The following is a 20,492-nucleotide window of genomic DNA, read 5'->3' as shown; positions in this document are numbered from 1 at the left end:
CATGCCTCCCACCACCACCTGCACTCTGGAGGCGCCACTCAGCCCATGAGGACACAGAGCATGACTCAGAGCAGGGGTAGGGTCCCTCTCGGTGTGGAGCCAGAAGTTTCTACAACCCAGCCTCTGGGCCCCCCACAGCTCTTGGTCTGGGCCATCAATGATGTGTAAAATAAATCATCAGAGTCCTGAAGTTGGAGGTGTGAGTCTGAGTGGGACTGAATAAAGAGCCGTGGTAGGTGGGGTGTGCAACGGTGCCTGTGGTTCTCTGGTGATGGCGTGAGGCCCTGTGAGACAGCACGTGTCACCCTTCATGATAATGGGTTATGATGTGCAAGTATAAGAGTGTACTAGTATGTGAGACCACGTGTGACAGCAACCAGGGTGTATGATACGGCGTGTACCTGCACACGTCATGGGCAGAGACAGTGTGGTGGCTGAATGCTCTGTGAGGTGGTGACCATGGGGGTGAGGTTCTGAGAGATGGTGTGCATGACAGCAGACAACTGTGAGAAACGGGGCACCAGTGACTGTATGAGAGGACGTGGGGGTATGTGTGCAACGGGGTGTGCTGAGGCAACATGTGAGGCTGTGCTCATGTGATTGTGCACCATGCAGGGTGGTTCTGAGACGGTGTGACAGCATGTGTACCAGGCACAGCATTTGCTCCATAAACATTTCCGGGATGCTCACCAAGGGCTGTGTAGGACGGAATGTGGAGACCTAGCAGTGTGACCTGAGGTACTGCGTGTCAGGAGGTCTTTGTGGGTCTGGCAAGGGCAGCACTTGTGTGCAAGCATGTGCCTGTGAGCGTATCGCACATCCTGTGCCCTGTCACAGTGCCTCCGAGTGGCTGACAGCGTGAGCAGCTCTGTACACTTGCTTGTGGAGGTCTCAATCTATATACAGGTGCAAGTGAGGGGCCCACCTCCAGGGGACAGAAGACATGTTCAGGACAGGAATGGGAGGCCAAGAGTGGGGCTGGAAAGGCAGCCAGCAAGAAGGGCAGAGGCCGGTCTGCGACCGTGGGGTTGTCCATGGGCCCTCCTGTCACTCATCTCTTATCTCTCTCGGCCCAGCTCGGCCTGCAGCCCTGTGGGAAATGGTAGAGAAGGAGGGGGAGATTAGGAGGACAAAATAATCTCTAGGGGGGATATTTAGACCCCATAGGTGGTGAGCTCCCCACAGTGCCAACTGCCTCCCCAATGCACCCACTCACCTGGGATGTGTTCTTCCATGGAACAATCCCTCACACTGGAGCATGCACAGAGTCAGGTGACATCCTAACCCAGACAGGTTAAGCGTCTCTCCCAAGGCCACACAGCTGGTGGCACAGGGCTGAGCCAGGCTCCATGACTTAGCCCCCCACTGCCCAGAGGCTCCTAACCGCAAGCAGCCCTCTTTCCTGAGCGCTCACTGTGGTCAACAACAGCGGAAGGCTCAGGTGCTTTCCTTCATGAACAGCTGAAAAACTACTCTAGTCCGGCTGCTGTGGCTCAGTGGTTGAGCATCAGCAGAACAGCATCCCTTCAGCTCGTCAGCACACTGGCCCACTGAAGAACCACAGTAGTCCCTGCTCATGACAAGGATTGTCCAGAACTTCCCTGGCCGCTCCACAGAACCCCAGCCTCCTCATCCCGTGGGAGCCCCTGTCCTCGTCTTGAACAGAAACCTCTTGCAGAACCTGTGCTGGACAGGCCCCTGGACCCGCCGTGTTCAGGAGCCCCGGATCCCCAACTCCTATCAAAACGGCAGCCCAGCCTGGTTCAGGAGCCTCTCTGATACTGGAGCTCTAAGGGAACCCTTTCTCTAATCCACAGGAAACCCATCCTGACCCTGAGCAGGATCACCGGTCCTCACCTTCTACAGGAGGCACCCTGTCCTGCCACCACAGCACAGGAACCTCCGCCTTCCCTGGTGGCAGGACAGAGCCTGCCCCACCCACCCTTATAGAAATGCCTGGCCTGACCCTCTTCATGGGACTCCATCTCTATAGGAATCCTGCCTGGACCTTGGACGGGACAGCTCTGTCCTCACACTGCACTGCAGCCCTGCCGTCCAGGTAGCATTTTACAACCACTTGGCTCATCTTAAAATCTAGTTCTGAAACCACCTCCCGGACTCTGTCTGCAGAAATTCTCTCTTACCATTGATGTTTCTATCCCTCTCCCTTCCTCTCTGAAATCTTTAAAAATATATTTTAAACAAAGAAACCCCCATCTGTAAACTCTTTGGGAACCCTGATTGAGTTCAGGAGCCTTGCTTACATCATTGACAATGACCCCTGACGTCACTCTGCACAACAATCCCTACCTCACACGCTACCCCACAGAGTCCACAGGAACCTGCGATCCAACTCTCAATGGGAACTTCAATCTTGAACTTACATGGAAAACCTTTCCTGAATCTGTGGGAGGCACCTGTCCTGACCCCCTAACTTTAAGTCCAGACCTCATCCTATATAGGCACCGACAGCCTCACCTGGCACAGGACCCCCTGCCCAGACACTGTGCAGGGCTTGCTGACCTAACCCTGTGCTGGCTCCATGGCTCTGACCCTCTACAGGAAGCCTTGCCTATAACAGTGCTGGATTCTGCAGAAACCTTTCCCTGACTTCCAACAGAAATCCGTAACTGGACCTGTATCGGGAATCTCTGACCTGATCGTTCATAGGAACCCCTAAACTTGCCCTCTGGAAACACCCTCCTGACCCTGTATCGGAAGCCCTGATGTGACTCTCTCTGACAGCCTTGGTGTGGAAGCCTTGCCCTCCCCTTGTACAGGAGCCACTGTCTTGACTGTGGCTAGTGGCCACCACATGAAACAGCGTAGCTCTGGGGAGTCTACAGAATCCTGTAGCAGGCACTGCTATAGGCTTTTCAACCCTGCTCCCCTTTCTTCCTGACTCGCTCACTTTCCCAGCCTTGTTGCAATGTCAGGTGGACATGTGACAGTTCTGATCAATCGAGTGAGCAGAGTGGCAGATGCAACTTCCAGGCCTGGCCCACAGGAACCTCTCATGGGCCCTCTTACGAGCACTGGCTGGTGTTCTCAGTGGTTAGAGCATGGGCTTGTGCACTGAAGGGTCTCGGGTTTGATTCCCAGACAACGGCATGCACCTGGGTTTCCGTTCGCTCCCCGCCCCAGTTGCAGCATATGCAGGCAGCTGCTGCCCTGGCTGTCCTGGCAGGGTTCCATGTTGCTGGGGTATCCATGGAGACCCTTAGCTAGGGTAGAACCCCACAAAGAAGCCATCTTAGAAATGGCCAGAAGCCTTCACGAGGCTCTGTGGATCACGTTCCCTGTGTATGTGCAGACCTGGGAACGTACATCCCCAGACTGCCTCATTGGGCATGAATACGGTAAGGAGGTGGGGGTGACCCTAGTTGAGTGGCCCATGGGGCTCCACAAAGTTATGCTAAAAGCCCATTGGGAAAAGGCTGCTGGTGGCTGCAGCTGCCAGAGTGACCACTGGGGCTCAGACCCAGGAGTCACCCAATGGCCAGCAGCTGCTCTGGCAACCTATGGGAAGGAAGGTGGGAAGGCTGGCCACCATGTGGGGCTGTTGGGAATCACTGCATCTTGAAAGCAGGATGGCTTCAGACCTTCTGTTCCCTTCTTTCTTCCTTCCCATACCCACCCACACCCCAAACAGTCTTCGAGGTTAATGCATGCCTCTGCTGTGTGGAGGGGACCCCAGGAGGCTCACCACACACCAGCTGGTCCTATGGCAGCACGGGGCTCTACCCTCCCGCAACGGTGAGCCCCACCTGGGAGTACACCGATCCCCAGGCCTTAGAAGATTCCTATGCAAGAGGCACCGTCCTAGAGAACATCAGGACACAGCGACTGCGTCCGGACCTGTTGGCGCTGGGGCCTGCGGTGCCTTCCTCCATCCCTGTCCCCAGCAGTGCCTACGGGCCCCCCGACTTTCCTAGGAGCTTCTTTCCACCAACCAGAAGCCCCCCCAATCCAGCGGTCTATTCCTCCGCCAACCTCCAAGGAACCCTGCCCCTGTCCACCTGTGGTGAGGTTCCCCCAAAGGGACAGGGAGGTTGAGGAGGGGGATGGGGTCCAAGGCAAAGTTGGGCTGAGCCTGGTCCCTCTTGCCCCTGTCCACCTCACCAGAGCCCTGGGATTGTGCGCCGTGCAGGGTGGTTCTGAGACGCTGTGACAGCATGTGTACCAGGCACAGCGAGAGTCCGGCAGAGCGAAAGTCCGGCAGAGCGAAAGCCACTCCTCAGTGCCACCTGTGCAATGCCGGTGGTCAGACGATGACCAGGCACAACAAGCCCCAAAGGCGCCGGGTAAGAGCCCAGGCCGGCCTCCCCTCACCCAGGTACTCTGTTCTCACTCCGGGCAGGGATCTCTCTCTGCCCTCACACTCTATGAGAACCCACATGCCCCCTCCCTGCCCCATCCACTCAGGGACCCAGCTCTGTACAGCAGTGTCTACCCTCAGCACACCCTCGGGCTGCAAGCAGGCACGCCGTCCACTCCCTGCACAGCAGTTTTCATCCTTGGCTACACACTGGGATCACCGTGGGGCCCTCCCGAGATGGGTTGATTTACTTGGTCTGGGGCGCTGCCTGGCCATCAGGATTGTTTTCGACTCCCCAAGTGAGTCCAATGTCCGCCAACGCTGAGAACCACTGATGAAGCACCCCATGCCATTTGGAAAGCCCCGGGACAGGAGGCCATGTCCTCGCCCCTCAGAGCACCCTCAGTCTATGCCTTGTCCAGGAAGCCCTGCCTGCACCCTGACCCTCACCTCCTGGGTCCTCCACCCCCCCAATGCACTGACCCTCACATTCTTGCTGCCCCCAGAAGGTCAGCAAGCGGGCAGGTGCCCAGTGCACCAACTGCCAGACAACCATCACGGCAGTGTGGCGGCTGAATGCCAATAGAGACCCCGTGTGCAATGCCTGCGGCCTTTATTACAAGCGACACCAGGTGCGCCCTGCCTCTTGGAGCCTGCCCCCTGCACCCCCATCCCACTAACCTGGCCTTCCTTCTCCTTTTCCTTTCCTGTATTCTTCCAATCTCCCTTTTTCTCTTCTCCCTGTTAACCTACTCCCTCCTCCTTCCCTATCACCCTTCTCTTCTCTGCACCTTCATCTCCTCCCTGCCTGTCTTTTCCCTCCTGCTCCCTTCTCTCTCCTCCATTTCTCATTTCCTTCCCCCTCCCCTCCAGCCCTCAGCTAGTCCTATGGCTAGAGGCTCCCTCAGCCTTTCCATTGCTTAGGGCCTCACAAGCTCATGACTCCTTAGGGCATTATCTGGGCCACAGCTGGGGCCTGCTCCCCTAGTCCTTGACCCAGTTCCCGACTCTGAAGGAGTGCGGTGGAGAGGGTGTCCCTGGTGGAGACACAGAGGCAAAAGTCTGAGGTCGGGGAACACTCATGGCCTCTCTTTCATCAGGTGAACCGACCACGGACCGTGCAGAAGGGTGGTATAAAGTCTAGAAAACCCAGGCCATCACAGAAAGAAAAGAAGCCAGTGTCGAGCCTGGGAGGCACAGGACCAGCGGATGCACCGGCTGGTGGCTTCATGATGGTGGCTGGGGGCAGCGATGGTGGGAATTGTGGGGAAGTGGCCTCAGGCTTGAGATTGGGCCCTCCTGATACTGCCCATCTCTACCAAGGCCCGGGCTCCGTGGCGCTGTCAGGGCCTGTCAGCCACCTCATGCCTTTCCCCGGGCCCCTGTTGGGTTCACCCACAGGCTCCTTCCCCACAGGCCCCATGCCTCCCACCACCACCTGCACTCTGGAGGCGCCACTCAGCCCATGAGGACACAGAGCATGACTCAGAGCAGGGGTAGGGTCCCTCTCGGTGTGGAGCCAGAAGTTTCTACAACCCAGCCTCTGGGCCCCCCACAGCTCTTGGTCTGGGCCATCAATGATGTGTAAAATAAATCATCAGAGTCCTGAAGTTGGAGGTGTGAGTCTGAGTGGGACTGAATAAAGAGCCGTGGTAGGTGGGGTGTGCAACGGTGCCTGTGGTTCTCTGGTGATGGCGTGAGGCCCTGTGAGACAGCACGTGTCACCCTTCATGATAATGGGTTATGATGTGCAAGTATAAGAGTGTACTAGTATGTGAGACCACGTGTGACAGCAACCAGGGTGTATGATACGGCGTGTACCTGCACACGTCATGGGCAGAGACAGTGTGGTGGCTGAATGCTCTGTGAGGTGGTGACCATGGGGGTGAGGTTCTGAGAGATGGTGTGCATGACAGCAGACAACTGTGAGAAACGGGGCACCAGTGACTGTATGAGAGGACGTGGGGGTATGTGTGCAACGGGGTGTGCTGAGGCAACATGTGAGGCTGTGCTCATGTGATTGTGCACCATGCAGGGTGGTTCTGAGACGGTGTGACAGCATGTGTACCAGGCACAGCATTTGCTCCATAAACATTTCCGGGATGCTCACCAAGGGCTGTGTAGGACGGAATGTGGAGACCTAGCAGTGTGACCTGAGGTACTGCGTGTCAGGAGGTCTTTGTGGGTCTGGCAAGGGCAGCACTTGTGTGCAAGCATGTGCCTGTGAGCGTATCGCACATCCTGTGCCCTGTCACAGTGCCTCCGAGTGGCTGACAGCGTGAGCAGCTCTGTACACTTGCTTGTGGAGGTCTCAATCTATATACAGGTGCAAGTGAGGGGCCCACCTCCAGGGGACAGAAGACATGTTCAGGACAGGAATGGGAGGCCAAGAGTGGGGCTGGAAAGGCAGCCAGCAAGAAGGGCAGAGGCCGGTCTGCGACCGTGGGGTTGTCCATGGGCCCTCCTGTCACTCATCTCTTATCTCTCTCGGCCCAGCTCGGCCTGCAGCCCTGTGGGAAATGGTAGAGAAGGAGGGGGAGATTAGGAGGACAAAATAATCTCTAGGGGGGATATTTAGACCCCATAGGTGGTGAGCTCCCCACAGTGCCAACTGCCTCCCCAATGCACCCACTCACCTGGGATGTGTTCTTCCATGGAACAATCCCTCACACTGGAGCATGCACAGAGTCAGGTGACATCCTAACCCAGACAGGTTAAGCGTCTCTCCCAAGGCCACACAGCTGGTGGCACAGGGCTGAGCCAGGCTCCATGACTTAGCCCCCCACTGCCCAGAGGCTCCTAACCGCAAGCAGCCCTCTTTCCTGAGCGCTCACTGTGGTCAACAACAGCGGAAGGCTCAGGTGCTTTCCTTCATGAACAGCTGAAAAACTACTCTAGTCCGGCTGCTGTGGCTCAGTGGTTGAGCATCAGCAGAACAGCATCCCTTCAGCTCGTCAGCACACTGGCCCACTGAAGAACCACAGTAGTCCCTGCTCATGACAGGGATTGTCCAGAACTTCCCTGGCCGCTCCACAGAACCCCAGCCTCCTCATCCCGTGGGAGCCCCTGTCCTCGTCTTGAACAGAAACCTCTTGCAGAACCTGTGCTGGACAGGCCCCTGGACCCGCCGTGTTCAGGAGCCCCGGATCCCCAACTCCTATCAAAACGGCAGCCCAGCCTGGTTCAGGAGCCTCTCTGATACTGGAGCTCTAAGGGAACCCTTTCTCTAATCCACAGGAAACCCATCCTGACCCTGAGCAGGATCACCGGTCCTCACCTTCTACAGGAGGCACCCTGTCCTGCCACCACAGCACAGGAACCTCCGCCTTCCCTGGTGGCAGGACAGAGCCTGCCCCACCCACCCTTATAGAAATGCCTGGCCTGACCCTCTTCATGGGACTCCATCTCTATAGGAATCCTGCCTGGACCTTGGACGGGACAGCTCTGTCCTCACACTGCACTGCAGCCCTGCCGTCCAGGTAGCATTTTACAACCACTTGGCTCATCTTAAAATCTAGTTCTGAAACCACCTCCCGGACTCTGTCTGCAGAAATTCTCTCTTACCATTGATGTTTCTATCCCTCTCCCTTCCTCTCTGAAATCTTTAAAAATATATTTTAAACAAAGAAACCCCCATCTGTAAACTCTTTGGGAACCCTGATTGAGTTCAGGAGCCTTGCTTACATCATTGACAATGACCCCTGACGTCACTCTGCACAACAATCCCTACCTCACACGCTACCCCACAGAGTCCACAGGAACCTGCGATCCAACTCTCAATGGGAACTTCAATCTTGAACTTACATGGAAAACCTTTCCTGAATCTGTGGGAGGCACCTGTCCTGACCCCCTAACTTTAAGTCCAGACCTCATCCTATATAGGCACCGACAGCCTCACCTGGCACAGGACCCCCTGCCCAGACACTGTGCAGGGCTTGCTGACCTAACCCTGTGCTGGCTCCATGGCTCTGACCCTCTACAGGAAGCCTTGCCTATAACAGTGCTGGATTCTGCAGAAACCTTTCCCTGACTTCCAACAGAAATCCGTAACTGGACCTGTATCGGGAATCTCTGACCTGATCGTTCATAGGAACCCCTAAACTTGCCCTCTGGAAACACCCTCCTGACCCTGTATCGGAAGCCCTGATGTGACTCTCTCTGACAGCCTTGGTGTGGAAGCCTTGCCCTCCCCTTGTACAGGAGCCACTGTCTTGACTGTGGCTAGTGGCCACCACATGAAACAGCGTAGCTCTGGGGAGTCTACAGAATCCTGTAGCAGGCACTGCTATAGGCTTTTCAACCCTGCTCCCCTTTCTTCCTGACTCGCTCACTTTCCCAGCCTTGTTGCAATGTCAGGTGGACATGTGACAGTTCTGATCAATCGAGTGAGCAGAGTGGCAGATGCAACTTCCAGGCCTGGCCCACAGGAACCTCTCATGGGCCCTCTTACGAGCACTGGCTGGTGTTCTCAGTGGTTAGAGCATGGGCTTGTGCACTGAAGGGTCTCGGGTTTGATTCCCAGACAACGGCATGCACCTGGGTTTCCGTTCGCTCCCCGCCCCAGTTGCAGCATATGCAGGCAGCTGCTGCCCTGGCTGTCCTGGCAGGGTTCCATGTTGCTGGGGTATCCATGGAGACCCTTAGCTAGGGTAGAACCCCACAAAGAAGCCATCTTAGAAATGGCCAGAAGCCTTCACGAGGCTCTGTGGATCACGTTCCCTGTGTATGTGCAGACCTGGGAACGTACATCCCCAGACTGCCTCATTGGGCATGAATACGGTAAGGAGGTGGGGGTGACCCTAGTTGAGTGGCCCATGGGGCTCCACAAAGTTATGCTAAAAGCCCATTGGGAAAAGGCTGCTGGTGGCTGCAGCTGCCAGAGTGACCACTGGGGCTCAGACCCAGGAGTCACCCAATGGCCAGCAGCTGCTCTGGCAACCTATGGGAAGGAAGGTGGGAAGGCTGGCCACCATGTGGGGCTGTTGGGAATCACTGCATCTTGAAAGCAGGATGGCTTCAGACCTTCTGTTCCCTTCTTTCTTCCTTCCCATACCCACCCACACCCCAAACAGTCTTCGAGGTTAATGCATGCCTCTGCTGTGTGGAGGGGACCCCAGGAGGCTCACCACACACCAGCTGGTCCTATGGCAGCACGGGGCTCTACCCTCCCGCAACGGTGAGCCCCACCTGGGAGTACACCGATCCCCAGGCCTTAGAAGATTCCTATGCAAGAGGCACCGTCCTAGAGAACATCAGGACACAGCGACTGCGTCCGGACCTGTTGGCGCTGGGGCCTGCGGTGCCTTCCTCCATCCCTGTCCCCAGCAGTGCCTACGGGCCCCCCGACTTTCCTAGGAGCTTCTTTCCACCAACCAGAAGCCCCCCCAATCCAGCGGTCTATTCCTCCGCCAACCTCCAAGGAACCCTGCCCCTGTCCACCTGTGGTGAGGTTCCCCCAAAGGGACAGGGAGGTTGAGGAGGGGGATGGGGTCCAAGGCAAAGTTGGGCTGAGCCTGGTCCCTCTTGCCCCTGTCCACCTCACCAGAGCCCTGGGATTGTGCGCCGTGCAGGGTGGTTCTGAGACGCTGTGACAGCATGTGTACCAGGCACAGCGAGAGTCCGGCAGAGCGAAAGTCCGGCAGAGCGAAAGCCACTCCTCAGTGCCACCTGTGCAATGCCGGTGGTCAGACGATGACCAGGCACAACAAGCCCCAAAGGCGCCGGGTAAGAGCCCAGGCCGGCCTCCCCTCACCCAGGTACTCTGTTCTCACTCCGGGCAGGGATCTCTCTCTGCCCTCACACTCTATGAGAACCCACATGCCCCCTCCCTGCCCCATCCACTCAGGGACCCAGCTCTGTACAGCAGTGTCTACCCTCAGCACACCCTCGGGCTGCAAGCAGGCACGCCGTCCACTCCCTGCACAGCAGTTTTCATCCTTGGCTACACACTGGGATCACCGTGGGGCCCTCCCGAGATGGGTTGATTTACTTGGTCTGGGGCGCTGCCTGGCCATCAGGATTGTTTTCGACTCCCCAAGTGAGTCCAATGTCCGCCAACGCTGAGAACCACTGATGAAGCACCCCACGCCATTTGGAAAGCCCCGGGACAGGAGGCCATGTCCTCGCCCCTCAGAGCACCCTCAGTCTATGCCTTGTCCAGGAAGCCCTGCCTGCACCCTGACCCTCACCTCCTGGGTCCTCCACCCCCCCCAATGCACTGACCCTCACATTCTTGCTGCCCCCAGAAGGTCAGCAAGCGGGCAGGTGCCCAGTGCACCAACTGCCAGACAACCATCACGGCAGTGTGGCGGCTGAATGCCAATAGAGACCCCGTGTGCAATGCCTGCGGCCTTTATTACAAGCGACACCAGGTGCGCCCTGCCTCTTGGAGCCTGCCCCCTGCACCCCCATCCCACTAACCTGGCCTTCCTTCTCCTTTTCCTTTCCTGTATTCTTCCAATCTCCCTTTCTCTCTTCTCCCTGTTAACCTACTCCCTCCTCCTTCCCTATCACCCTTCTCTTCTCTGCACCTTCATCTCCTCCCTGCCTGTCTTTTCCCTCCTGCTCCCTTCTCTCTCCTCCATTTCTCATTTCCTTCCCCCTCCCCTCCAGCCCTCAGCTAGTCCTATGGCTAGAGGCTCCCTCAGCCTTTCCATTGCTTAGGGCCTCACAAGCTCATGACTCCTTAGGGCATTATCTGGGCCACAGCTGGGGCCTGCTCCCCTAGTCCTTGACCCAGTTCCCGACTCTGAAGGAGTGCGGTGGAGAGGGTGTCCCTGGTGGAGACACAGAGGCAAAAGTCTGAGGTTGGGGAACACTCATGGCCTCTCTTTCATCAGGTGAACCGACCACGGACCGTGCAGAAGGGTGGTATAAAGTCTAGAAAACCCAGGCCATCACAGAAAGAAAAGAAGCCAGTGTCGAGCCTGGGAGGCACAGGACCAGCGGATGCACCGGCTGGTGGCTTCATGGTGGTGGCTGGGGACAGCGATGGTGGGAATTGTGGGGAAGTGGCCTCAGGCTTGAGATTGGGCCCTCCTGATACTGCCCATCTCTACCAAGGCCCGGGCTCCGTGGCGCTGTCAGGGCCTGTCAGCCACCTCATGCCTTTCCCCGGGCCCCTGTTGGGTTCACCCACAGGCTCCTTCCCCACAGGCCCCATGCCTCCCACCACCACCTGCACTCTGGAGGCGCCACTCAGCCCATGAGGACACAGAGCATGACTCAGAGCAGGGGTAGGGTCCCTCTCGGTGTGGAGCCAGAAGTTTCTACAACCCAGCCTCTGGGCCCCCCACAGCTCTTGGTCTGGGCCATCAATGATGTGTAAAATAAATCATCAGAGTCCTGAAGTTGGAGGTGTGAGTCTGAGTGGGACTGAATAAAGAGCCGTGGTAGGTGGGGTGTGCAACGGTGCCTGTGGTTCTCTGGTGATGGCGTGAGTTCCTGTGAGACAGCACGTGTCACCCTTCATGATAATGGGTTATGATGTGCAAGTATAAGAGTGTACTAGTATGTGAGACCACGTGTGACAGCAACCAGGGTGTATGATACGGCGTGTACCTGCACACGTCATGGGCAGAGACAGTGTGGTGGCTGAATGCTCTGTGAGGTGGTGACCATGGGGGTGAGGTTCTGAGAGATGGTGTGCATGACACCAGACAACTGTGAGAAACGGGACACCAGTGACTGTATGAGAGGACGTGGGGGTATGTGTGCAACGGGGTGTGCTGAGGCAACATGTGAGGCTGTGCTCATGTGATTGTGCACCATGCAGGGTGGTTCTGAGACGGTGTGACAGCATGTGTACCAGGCACAGCATTTGCTCAATAAACATTTCCGGGATGCTCACCAAGGGCTGTGTAGGACGGAATGTGGAGACCTAGCAGTGTGACCTGAGGTACTGCGTGTCAGGAGGTCTTTGTGGGTCTGGCAAGGGCAGCACTTGTGTGCAAGCATGTGCATGTGAGCGTATCGCACATCCTGTGCCCTGTCACAGTGCCTCCGAGTGGCTGACAGCGTGAGCAGCTCTGTACACTTGCTTGTGGAGGTCTCAATCTATATACAGGTGCAAGTGAGGGGCCCACCTCCAGGGGACAGAAGACATGTTCAGGACAGGAATGGGAGGCCAAGAGTGGGGCTGGAAAGGCAGCCAGCAAGAAGGGCAGAGGCCGGTCTGCGACCGTGGGGTTGTCCATGGGCCCTCCTGTCACTCATCTCTTATCTCTCTCGGCCCAGCTCGGCCTGCAGCCCTGTGGGAAATGGTAGAGAAGGAGGGGGAGATTAGGAGGACAAAATAATCTCTAGGGGGGATATTTAGACCCCATAGGTGGTGAGCTCCCCACAGTGCCAACTGCCTCTCCAATGCACCCACTCACCTGGGATGTGTTCTTCCATGGAACAATCCCTCACACTGGAGCATGCACAGAGTCAGGTGACATCCTAACCCAGACAGGTTAAGCGTCTCTCCCAAGGCCACACAGCTGGTGGCACAGGGCTGAGCCAGGCTCCATGACTTAGCCCCCCACTGCCCAGAGGCTCCTAACCGCAAGCAGCCCTCTTTCCTGAGCGCTCACTGTGGTCAACAACAGCGGAAGGCTCAGGTGCTTTCCTTCATGAACAGCTGAAAAACTACTCTAGTCCGGCTGCTGTGGCTCAGTGGTTGAGCATCAGCAGAACAGCATCCCTTCAGCTCGTCAGCACACTGGCCCACTGAAGAACCACAGTAGTCCCTGCTCATGACAGGGATTGTCCAGAACTTCCCTGGCCGCTCCACAGAACCCTAGCCTCCTCATCCCGTGGGAGCCCCTGTCCTCGTCTTGAACAGAAACCTCTTGCAGAACCTGTGCTGGACAGGCCCCTGGACCCGCCGTGTTCAGGAGCCCCGGATCCCCAACTCCTATCAAAACGGCAGCCCAGCCTGGTTCAGGAGCCTCTCTGATACTGGAGCTCTAAGGGAACCCTTTCTCTAATCCACAGGAAACCCATCCTGACCCTGAGCAGGATCACCGGTCCTCACCTTCTACAGGAGGCACCCTGTCCTGCCACCACAGCACAGGAACCTCCGCCTTCCCTGGTGGCAGGACAGAGCCTGCCCCACCCACCCTTATAGAAATGCCTGGCCTGACCCTCTTCATGGGACTCCATCTCTATAGGAATCCTGCCTGGACCTTGGACGGGACAGCTCTGTCCTCACACTGCACTGCAGCCCTGCCGTCCAGGTAGCATTTTACAACCACTTGGCTCATCTTAAAATCTAGTTCTGAAACCACCTCCCGGACTCTGTCTGCAGAAATTCTCTCTTACCATTGATGTTTCTATCCCTCTCCCTTCCTCTCTGAAATCTTTAAAAATATATTTTAAACAAAGAAACCCCCATCTGTAAACTCTTTGGGAACCCTGATTGAGTTCAGGAGCCTTGCTTACATCATTGACAATGACCCCTGACGTCACTCTGCACAACAATCCCTACCTCACACGCTACCCCACAGAGTCCACAGGAACCTGCGATCCAACTCTCAATGTGAACTTCAATCTTGAACTTACATGGAAAACCTTTCCTGAATCTGTGGGAGGCACCTGTCCTGACCCCCTAACTTTAAGTCCAGACCTCATCCTATATAGGCACCGACAGCCTCACCTGGCACAGGACCCCCTGCCCAGACACTGTGCAGGGCTTGCTGACCTAACCCTGTGCTGGCTCCATGGCTCTGACCCTCTACAGGAAGCCTTGCCTATAACAGTGCTGGATTCTGCAGAAACCTTTCCCTGACTTCCAACAGAAATCCGTAACTGGACCTGTATCGGGAATCTCTGACCTGATCGTTCATAGGAACCCCTAAACTTGCCCTCTGGAAACACCCTCCTGACCCTGTATCGGAAGCCCTGATGTGACTCTCTCTGACAGCCTTGGTGTGGAAGCCTTGCCCTCCCCTTGTACAGGAGCCACTGTCTTGACTGTGGCTAGTGGCCACCACATGAAACAGCGTAGCTCTGGGGAGTCTACAGAATCCTGTAGCAGGCACTGCTATAGGCTTTTCAACCCTGCTCCCCTTTCTTCCTGACTCGCTCACTTTCCCAGCCTTGTTGCAATGTCAGGTGGACATGTGACAGTTCTGATCAATCGAGTGAGCAGAGTGGCAGATGCAACTTCCAGGCCTGGCCCACAGGAACCTCTCATGGGCCCTCTTACGAGCACTGGCTGGTGTTCTCAGTGGTTAGAGCATGGGCTTGTGCACTGAAGGGTCTCGGGTTTGATTCCCAGACAACGGCATGCACCTGGGTTTCCGTTCGATCCCCGCCCCAGTTGCAGCATATGCAGGCAGCTGCTGCCCTGGCTGTCCTGGCAGGGTTCCATGTTGCTGGGGTATCCATGGAGACCCTTAGCTAGGGTAGAACCCCACAAAGAAGCCATCTTAGAAATGGCCAGAAGCCTTCACGAGGCTCTGTGGATCACGTTCCCTGTGTATGTGCAGACCTGGGAACGTACATCCCCAGACTGCCTCATTGGGCATGAATACGGTAAGGAGGTGGGGGTGACCCTAGTTGAGTGGCCCATGGGGCTCCACAAAGTTATGCTAAAAGCCCATTGGGAAAAGGCTGCTGGTGGCTGCAGCTGCCAGAGTGACCACTGGGGCTCAGACCCAGGAGTCACCCAATGGCCAGCAGCTGCTCTGGCAACCTATGGGAAGGAAGGTGGGAAGGCTGGCCACCATGTGGGGCTGTTGGGAATCACTGCATCTTGAAAGCAGGATGGCTTCAGACCTTCTGTTCCCTTCTTTCTTCCTTCCCATACCCACCCACACCCCAAACAGTCTTCGAGGTTAATGCATGCCTCTGCTGTGTGGAGGGGACCCCAGGAGGCTCACCACACACCAGCTGGTCCTATGGCAGCACGGGGCTCTACCCTCCCGCAACGGTGAGCCCCACCTGGGAGTACACCGATCCCCAGGCCTTAGAAGATTCCTATGCAAGAGGCACCGTCCTAGAGAACATCAGGACACAGCGACTGCGTCCGGACCTGTTGGCGCTGGGGCCTGCGGTGCCTTCCTCCATCCCTGTCCCCAGCAGTGCCTACGGGCCCCCCGACTTTCCTAGGAGCTTCTTTCCACCAACCAGAAGCCCCCCCAATCCAGCGGTCTATTCCTCCGCCAACCTCCAAGGAACCCTGCCCCTGTCCACCTGTGGTGAGGTTCCCCCAAAGGGACAGGGAGGTTGAGGAGGGGGATGGGGTCCAAGGCAAAGTTGGGCTGAGCCTGGTCCCTCTTGCCCCTGTCCACCTCACCAGAGCCCTGGGATTGTGCGCCGTGCAGGGTGGTTCTGAGACGCTGTGACAGCATGTGTACCAGGCACAGCGAGAGTCCGGCAGAGCGAAAGTCCGGCAGAGCGAAAGCCACTCCTCAGTGCCACCTGTGCAATGCCGGTGGTCAGACGATGACCAGGCACAACAAGCCCCAAAGGCGCCGGGTAAGAGCCCAGGCCGGCCTCCCCTCACCCAGGTACTCTGTTCTCACTCCGGGCAGGGATCTCTCTCTGCCCTCACACTCTATGAGAACCCACATGCCCCCTCCCTGCCCCATCCACTCAGGGACCCAGCTCTGTACAGCAGTGTCTACCCTCAGCACACCCTCGGGCTGCAAGCAGGCACGCCGTCCACTCCCTGCACAGCAGTTTTCATCCTTGGCTACACACTGGGATCACCGTGGGGCCCTCCCGAGATGGGTTGATTTACTTGGTCTGGGGCGCTGCCTGGCCATCAGGATTGTTTTCGACTCCCCAAGTGAGTCCAATGTCCGCCAACGCTGAGAACCACTGATGAAGCACCCCACGCCATTTGGAAAGCCCCGGGACAGGAGGCCATGTCCTCGCCCCTCAGAGCACCCTCAGTCTATGCCTTGTCCAGGAAGCCCTGCCTGCACCCTGACCCTCACCTCCTGGGTCCTCCACCCCCCCCAATGCACTGACCCTCACATTCTTGCTGCCCCCAGAAGGTCAGCAAGCGGGCAGGTGCCCAGTGCACCAACTGCCAGACAACCATCACGGCAGTGTGGCGGCTGAATGCCAATAGAGACCCCGTGTGCAATGCCTGCGGCCTTTATTACAAGCGACACCAGGTGCGCCCTGCCTCTTGGAGCCTGCCCCCTGCACCCCCATCCCACTAACCTGGCCTTCCTTCTCCTTTTCCTTTCCTGTATTCTTCCAATCTCCCTTTCTCTCTTCTCCCTGTTAACCTACTCCCTCCTCCTTCCCTATCACCCTTCTCTTCTCTGCACCTTCATCTCCTCCCTGCCTGTCTTTTCCCTCCTGCTCCCTTCTCTCTCCTCCATTTCTCATTTCCTTCCCCCTCCCCTCCAGCCCTCAGCTAGTCCTATGGCTAGAGGCTCCCTCAGCCTTTCCATTGCTTAGGGCCTCACAAGCTCATGACTCCTTAGGGCATTATCTGGGCCACAGCTGGGGCCTGCTCCCCTAGTCCTTGACCCAGTTCCCGACTCTGAAGGAGTGCGGTGGAGAGGGTGTCCCTGGTGGAGACACAGAGGCAAAAGTCTGAGGTTGGGGAACACTCATGGCCTCTCTTTCATCAGGTGAACCGACCACGGACCGTGCAGAAGGGTGGTATAAAGTCTAGAAAACCCAGGCCATCACAGAAAGAAAAGAAGCCAGTGTCGAGCCTGGGAGGCACAGGACCAGCGGATGCACCGGCTGGTGGCTTCATGGTGGTGGCTGGGGACAGCGATGGTGGGAATTGTGGGGAAGTGGCCTCAGGCTTGAGATTGGGCCCTCCTGATACTGCCCATCTCTACCAAGGCCCGGGCTCCGTGGCGCTGTCAGGGCCTGTCAGCCACCTCATGCCTTTCCCCGGGCCCCTGTTGGGTTCACCCACAGGCTCCTTCCCCACAGGCCCCATGCCTCCCACCACCACCTGCACTCTGGAGGCGCCACTCAGCCCATGAGGACACAGAGCATGACTCAGAGCAGGGGTAGGGTCCCTCTCGGTGTGGAGCCAGAAGTTTCTACAACCCAGCCTCTGGGCCCCCCACAGCTCTTGGTCTGGGCCATCAATGATGTGTAAAATAAATCATCAGAGTCCTGAAGTTGGAGGTGTGAGTCTGAGTGGGACTGAATAAAGAGCCGTGGTAGGTGGGGTGTGCAACGGTGCCTGTGGTTCTCTGGTGATGGCGTGAGTTCCTGTGAGACAGCACGTGTCACCCTTCATGATAATGGGTTATGATGTGCAAGTATAAGAGTGTACTAGTATGTGAGACCACGTGTGACAGCAACCAGGGTGTATGATACGGCGTGTACCTGCACACGTCATGGGCAGAGACAGTGTGGTGGCTGAATGCTCTGTGAGGTGGTGACCATGGGGGTGAGGTTCTGAGAGATGGTGTGCATGACACCAGACAACTGTGAGAAACGGGACACCAGTGACTGTATGAGAGGACGTGGGGGTATGTGTGCAACGGGGTGTGCTGAGGCAACATGTGAGGCTGTGCTCATGTGATTGTGCACCATGCAGGGTGGTTCTGAGACGGTGTGACAGCATGTGTACCAGGCACAGCATTTGCTCAATAAACATTTCCGGGATGCTCACCAAGGGCTGTGTAGGACGGAATGTGGAGACCTAGCAGTGTGACCTGAGGTACTGCGTGTCAGGAGGTCTTTGTGGGTCTGGCAAGGGCAGCACTTGTGTGCAAGCATGTGCATGTGAGCGTATCGCACATCCTGTGCCCTGTCACAGTGCCTCCGAGTGGCTGACAGCGTGAGCAGCTCTGTACACTTGCTTGTGGAGGTCTCAATCTATATACAGGTGCAAGTGAGGGGCCCACCTCCAGGGGACAGAAGACATGTTCAGGACAGGAATGGGAGGCCAAGAGTGGGGCTGGAAAGGCAGCCAGCAAGAAGGGCAGAGGCCGGTCTGCGACCGTGGGGTTGTCCATGGGCCCTCCTGTCACTCATCTCTTATCTCTCTCGGCCCAGCTCGGCCTGCAGCCCTGTGGGAAATGGTAGAGAAGGAGGGGGAGATTAGGAGGACAAAATAATCTCTAGGGGGGATATTTAGACCCCATAGGTGGTGAGCTCCCCACAGTGCCAACTGCCTCTCCAATGCACCCACTCACCTGGGATGTGTTCTTCCATGGAACAATCCCTCACACTGGAGCATGCACAGAGTCAGGTGACATCCTAACCCAGACAGGTTAAGCGTCTCTCCCAAGGCCACACAGCTGGTGGCACAGGGCTGAGCCAGGCTCCATGACTTAGCCCCCCACTGCCCAGAGGCTCCTAACCGCAAGCAGCCCTCTTTCCTGAGCGCTCACTGTGGTCAACAACAGCGGAAGGCTCAGGTGCTTTCCTTCATGAACAGCTGAAAAACTACTCTAGTCCGGCTGCTGTGGCTCAGTGGTTGAGCATCAGCAGAACAGCATCCCTTCAGCTCGTCAGCACACTGGCCCACTGAAGAACCACAGTAGTCCCTGCTCATGACAGGGATTGTCCAGAACTTCCCTGGCCGCTCCACAGAACCCTAGCCTCCTCATCCCGTGGGAGCCCCTGTCCTCGTCTTGAACAGAAACCTCTTGCAGAACCTGTGCTGGACAGGCCCCTGGACCCGCCGTGTTCAGGAGCCCCGGATCCCCAACTCCTATCAAAACGGCAGCCCAGCCTGGTTCAGGAGCCTCTCTGATACTGGAGCTCTAAGGGAACCCTTTCTCTAATCCACAGGAAACCCATCCTGACCCTGAGCAGGATCACCGGTCCTCACCTTCTACAGGAGGCACCCTGTCCTGCCACCACAGCACAGGAACCTCCGCCTTCCCTGGTGGCAGGACAGAGCCTGCCCCACCCACCCTTATAGAAATGCCTGGCCTGACCCTCTTCATGGGACTCCATCTCTATAGGAATCCTGCCTGGACCTTGGACGGGACAGCTCTGTCCTCACACTGCACTGCAGCCCTGCCGTCCAGGTAGCATTTTACAACCACTTGGCTCATCTTAAAATCTAGTTCTGAAACCACCTCCCGGACTCTGTCTGCAGAAATTCTCTCTTACCATTGATGTTTCTATCCCTCTCCCTTCCTCTCTGAAATCTTTAAAAATATATTTTAAACAAAGAAACCCCCATCTGTAAACTCTTTGGGAACCCTGATTGAGTTCAGGAGCCTTGCTTACATCATTGACAATGACCCCTGACGTCACTCTGCACAACAATCCCTACCTCACACGCTACCCCACAGAGTCCACAGGAACCTGCGATCCAACTCTCAATGTGAACTTCAATCTTGAACTTACATGGAAAACCTTTCCTGAATCTGTGGGAGGCACCTGTCCTGACCCCCTAACTTTAAGTCCAGACCTCATCCTATATAGGCACCGACAGCCTCACCTGGCACAGGACCCCCTGCCCAGACACTGTGCAGGGCTTGCTGACCTAACCCTGTGCTGGCTCCATGGCTCTGACCCTCTACAGGAAGCCTTGCCTATAACAGTGCTGGATTCTGCAGAAACCTTTCCCTGACTTCCAACAGAAATCCGTAACTGGACCTGTATCGGGAATCTCTGACCTGATCGTTCATAGGAACCCCTAAACTTGCCCTCTGGAAACACCCTCCTGACCCTGTATCGGAAGCCCTGATGTGACTCTCTCTGACAGCCTTGGTGTGGAAGCCTTGCCCTCCCCTTGTACAGGAGCCACTGTCTTGACTGTGGCTAGTGGCCACCACATGAAACAGCGTAGCTCTGGGGAGTCTACAGAATCCTGTAGCAGGCACTGCTATAGGCTTTTCAACCCTGCTCCCCTTTCTTCCTGACTCGCTCACTTTCCCAGCCTTGTTGCAATGTCAGGTGGACATGTGACAGTTCGGATCAATCGAGTGAGCAGAGTGGCAGATGCAACTTCCAGGCCTGGCCCACAGGAACCTCTCATGGGCCCTCTTACGAGCACTGGCTGGTGTTCTCAGTGGTTAGAGCATGGGCTTGTGCACTGAAGGGTCTCGGGTTTGATTCCCAGACAACGGCATGCACCTGGGTTTCCGTTCGATCCCCGCCCCAGTTGCAGCATATGCAGGCAGCTGCTGCCCTGGCTGTCCTGGCAGGGTTCCATGTTGCTGGGGTATCCATGGAGACCCTTAGCTAGGGTAGAACCCCACAAAGAAGCCATCTTAGAAATGGCCAGAAGCCTTCA

At 56.7% G+C, this 20,492-nt stretch overlaps 1 protein-coding gene across 1 annotated transcript in view; it reads left to right on the top strand.

Annotated features, from left to right (window-relative positions):
• Positions 1-11,526, top strand: part of LOC308512543 (erythroid transcription factor-like) — a gene marked incomplete at both ends in the record, with an annotated part of 28,680 nt that extends 17,154 nt beyond the window's left edge. The window contains 2 exons of the mRNA XM_081115483.1: positions 10,564-10,689; positions 11,158-11,526. Coding sequence (XP_080971609.1) covers positions 10,564-10,689; positions 11,158-11,526 — 495 coding nt within the window. The remainder of the gene's footprint in view (positions 1-10,563; positions 10,690-11,157) is intronic.
• Between the last annotated feature and the right edge of the window lie 8,966 nt (positions 11,527-20,492).

The sequence above is a fragment of the Myotis nattereri genome (genome assembly GCF_964212035.1).
Source record: "Myotis nattereri genome assembly, contig: HAP1_SCAFFOLD_114, whole genome shotgun sequence".
Lineage (NCBI taxonomy): Eukaryota > Metazoa > Chordata > Mammalia > Chiroptera > Vespertilionidae > Myotis > Myotis nattereri.
Note: the sequence above shows the minus strand (reverse complement) of the source record. Positions and strands in the feature narration are given on the sequence as shown.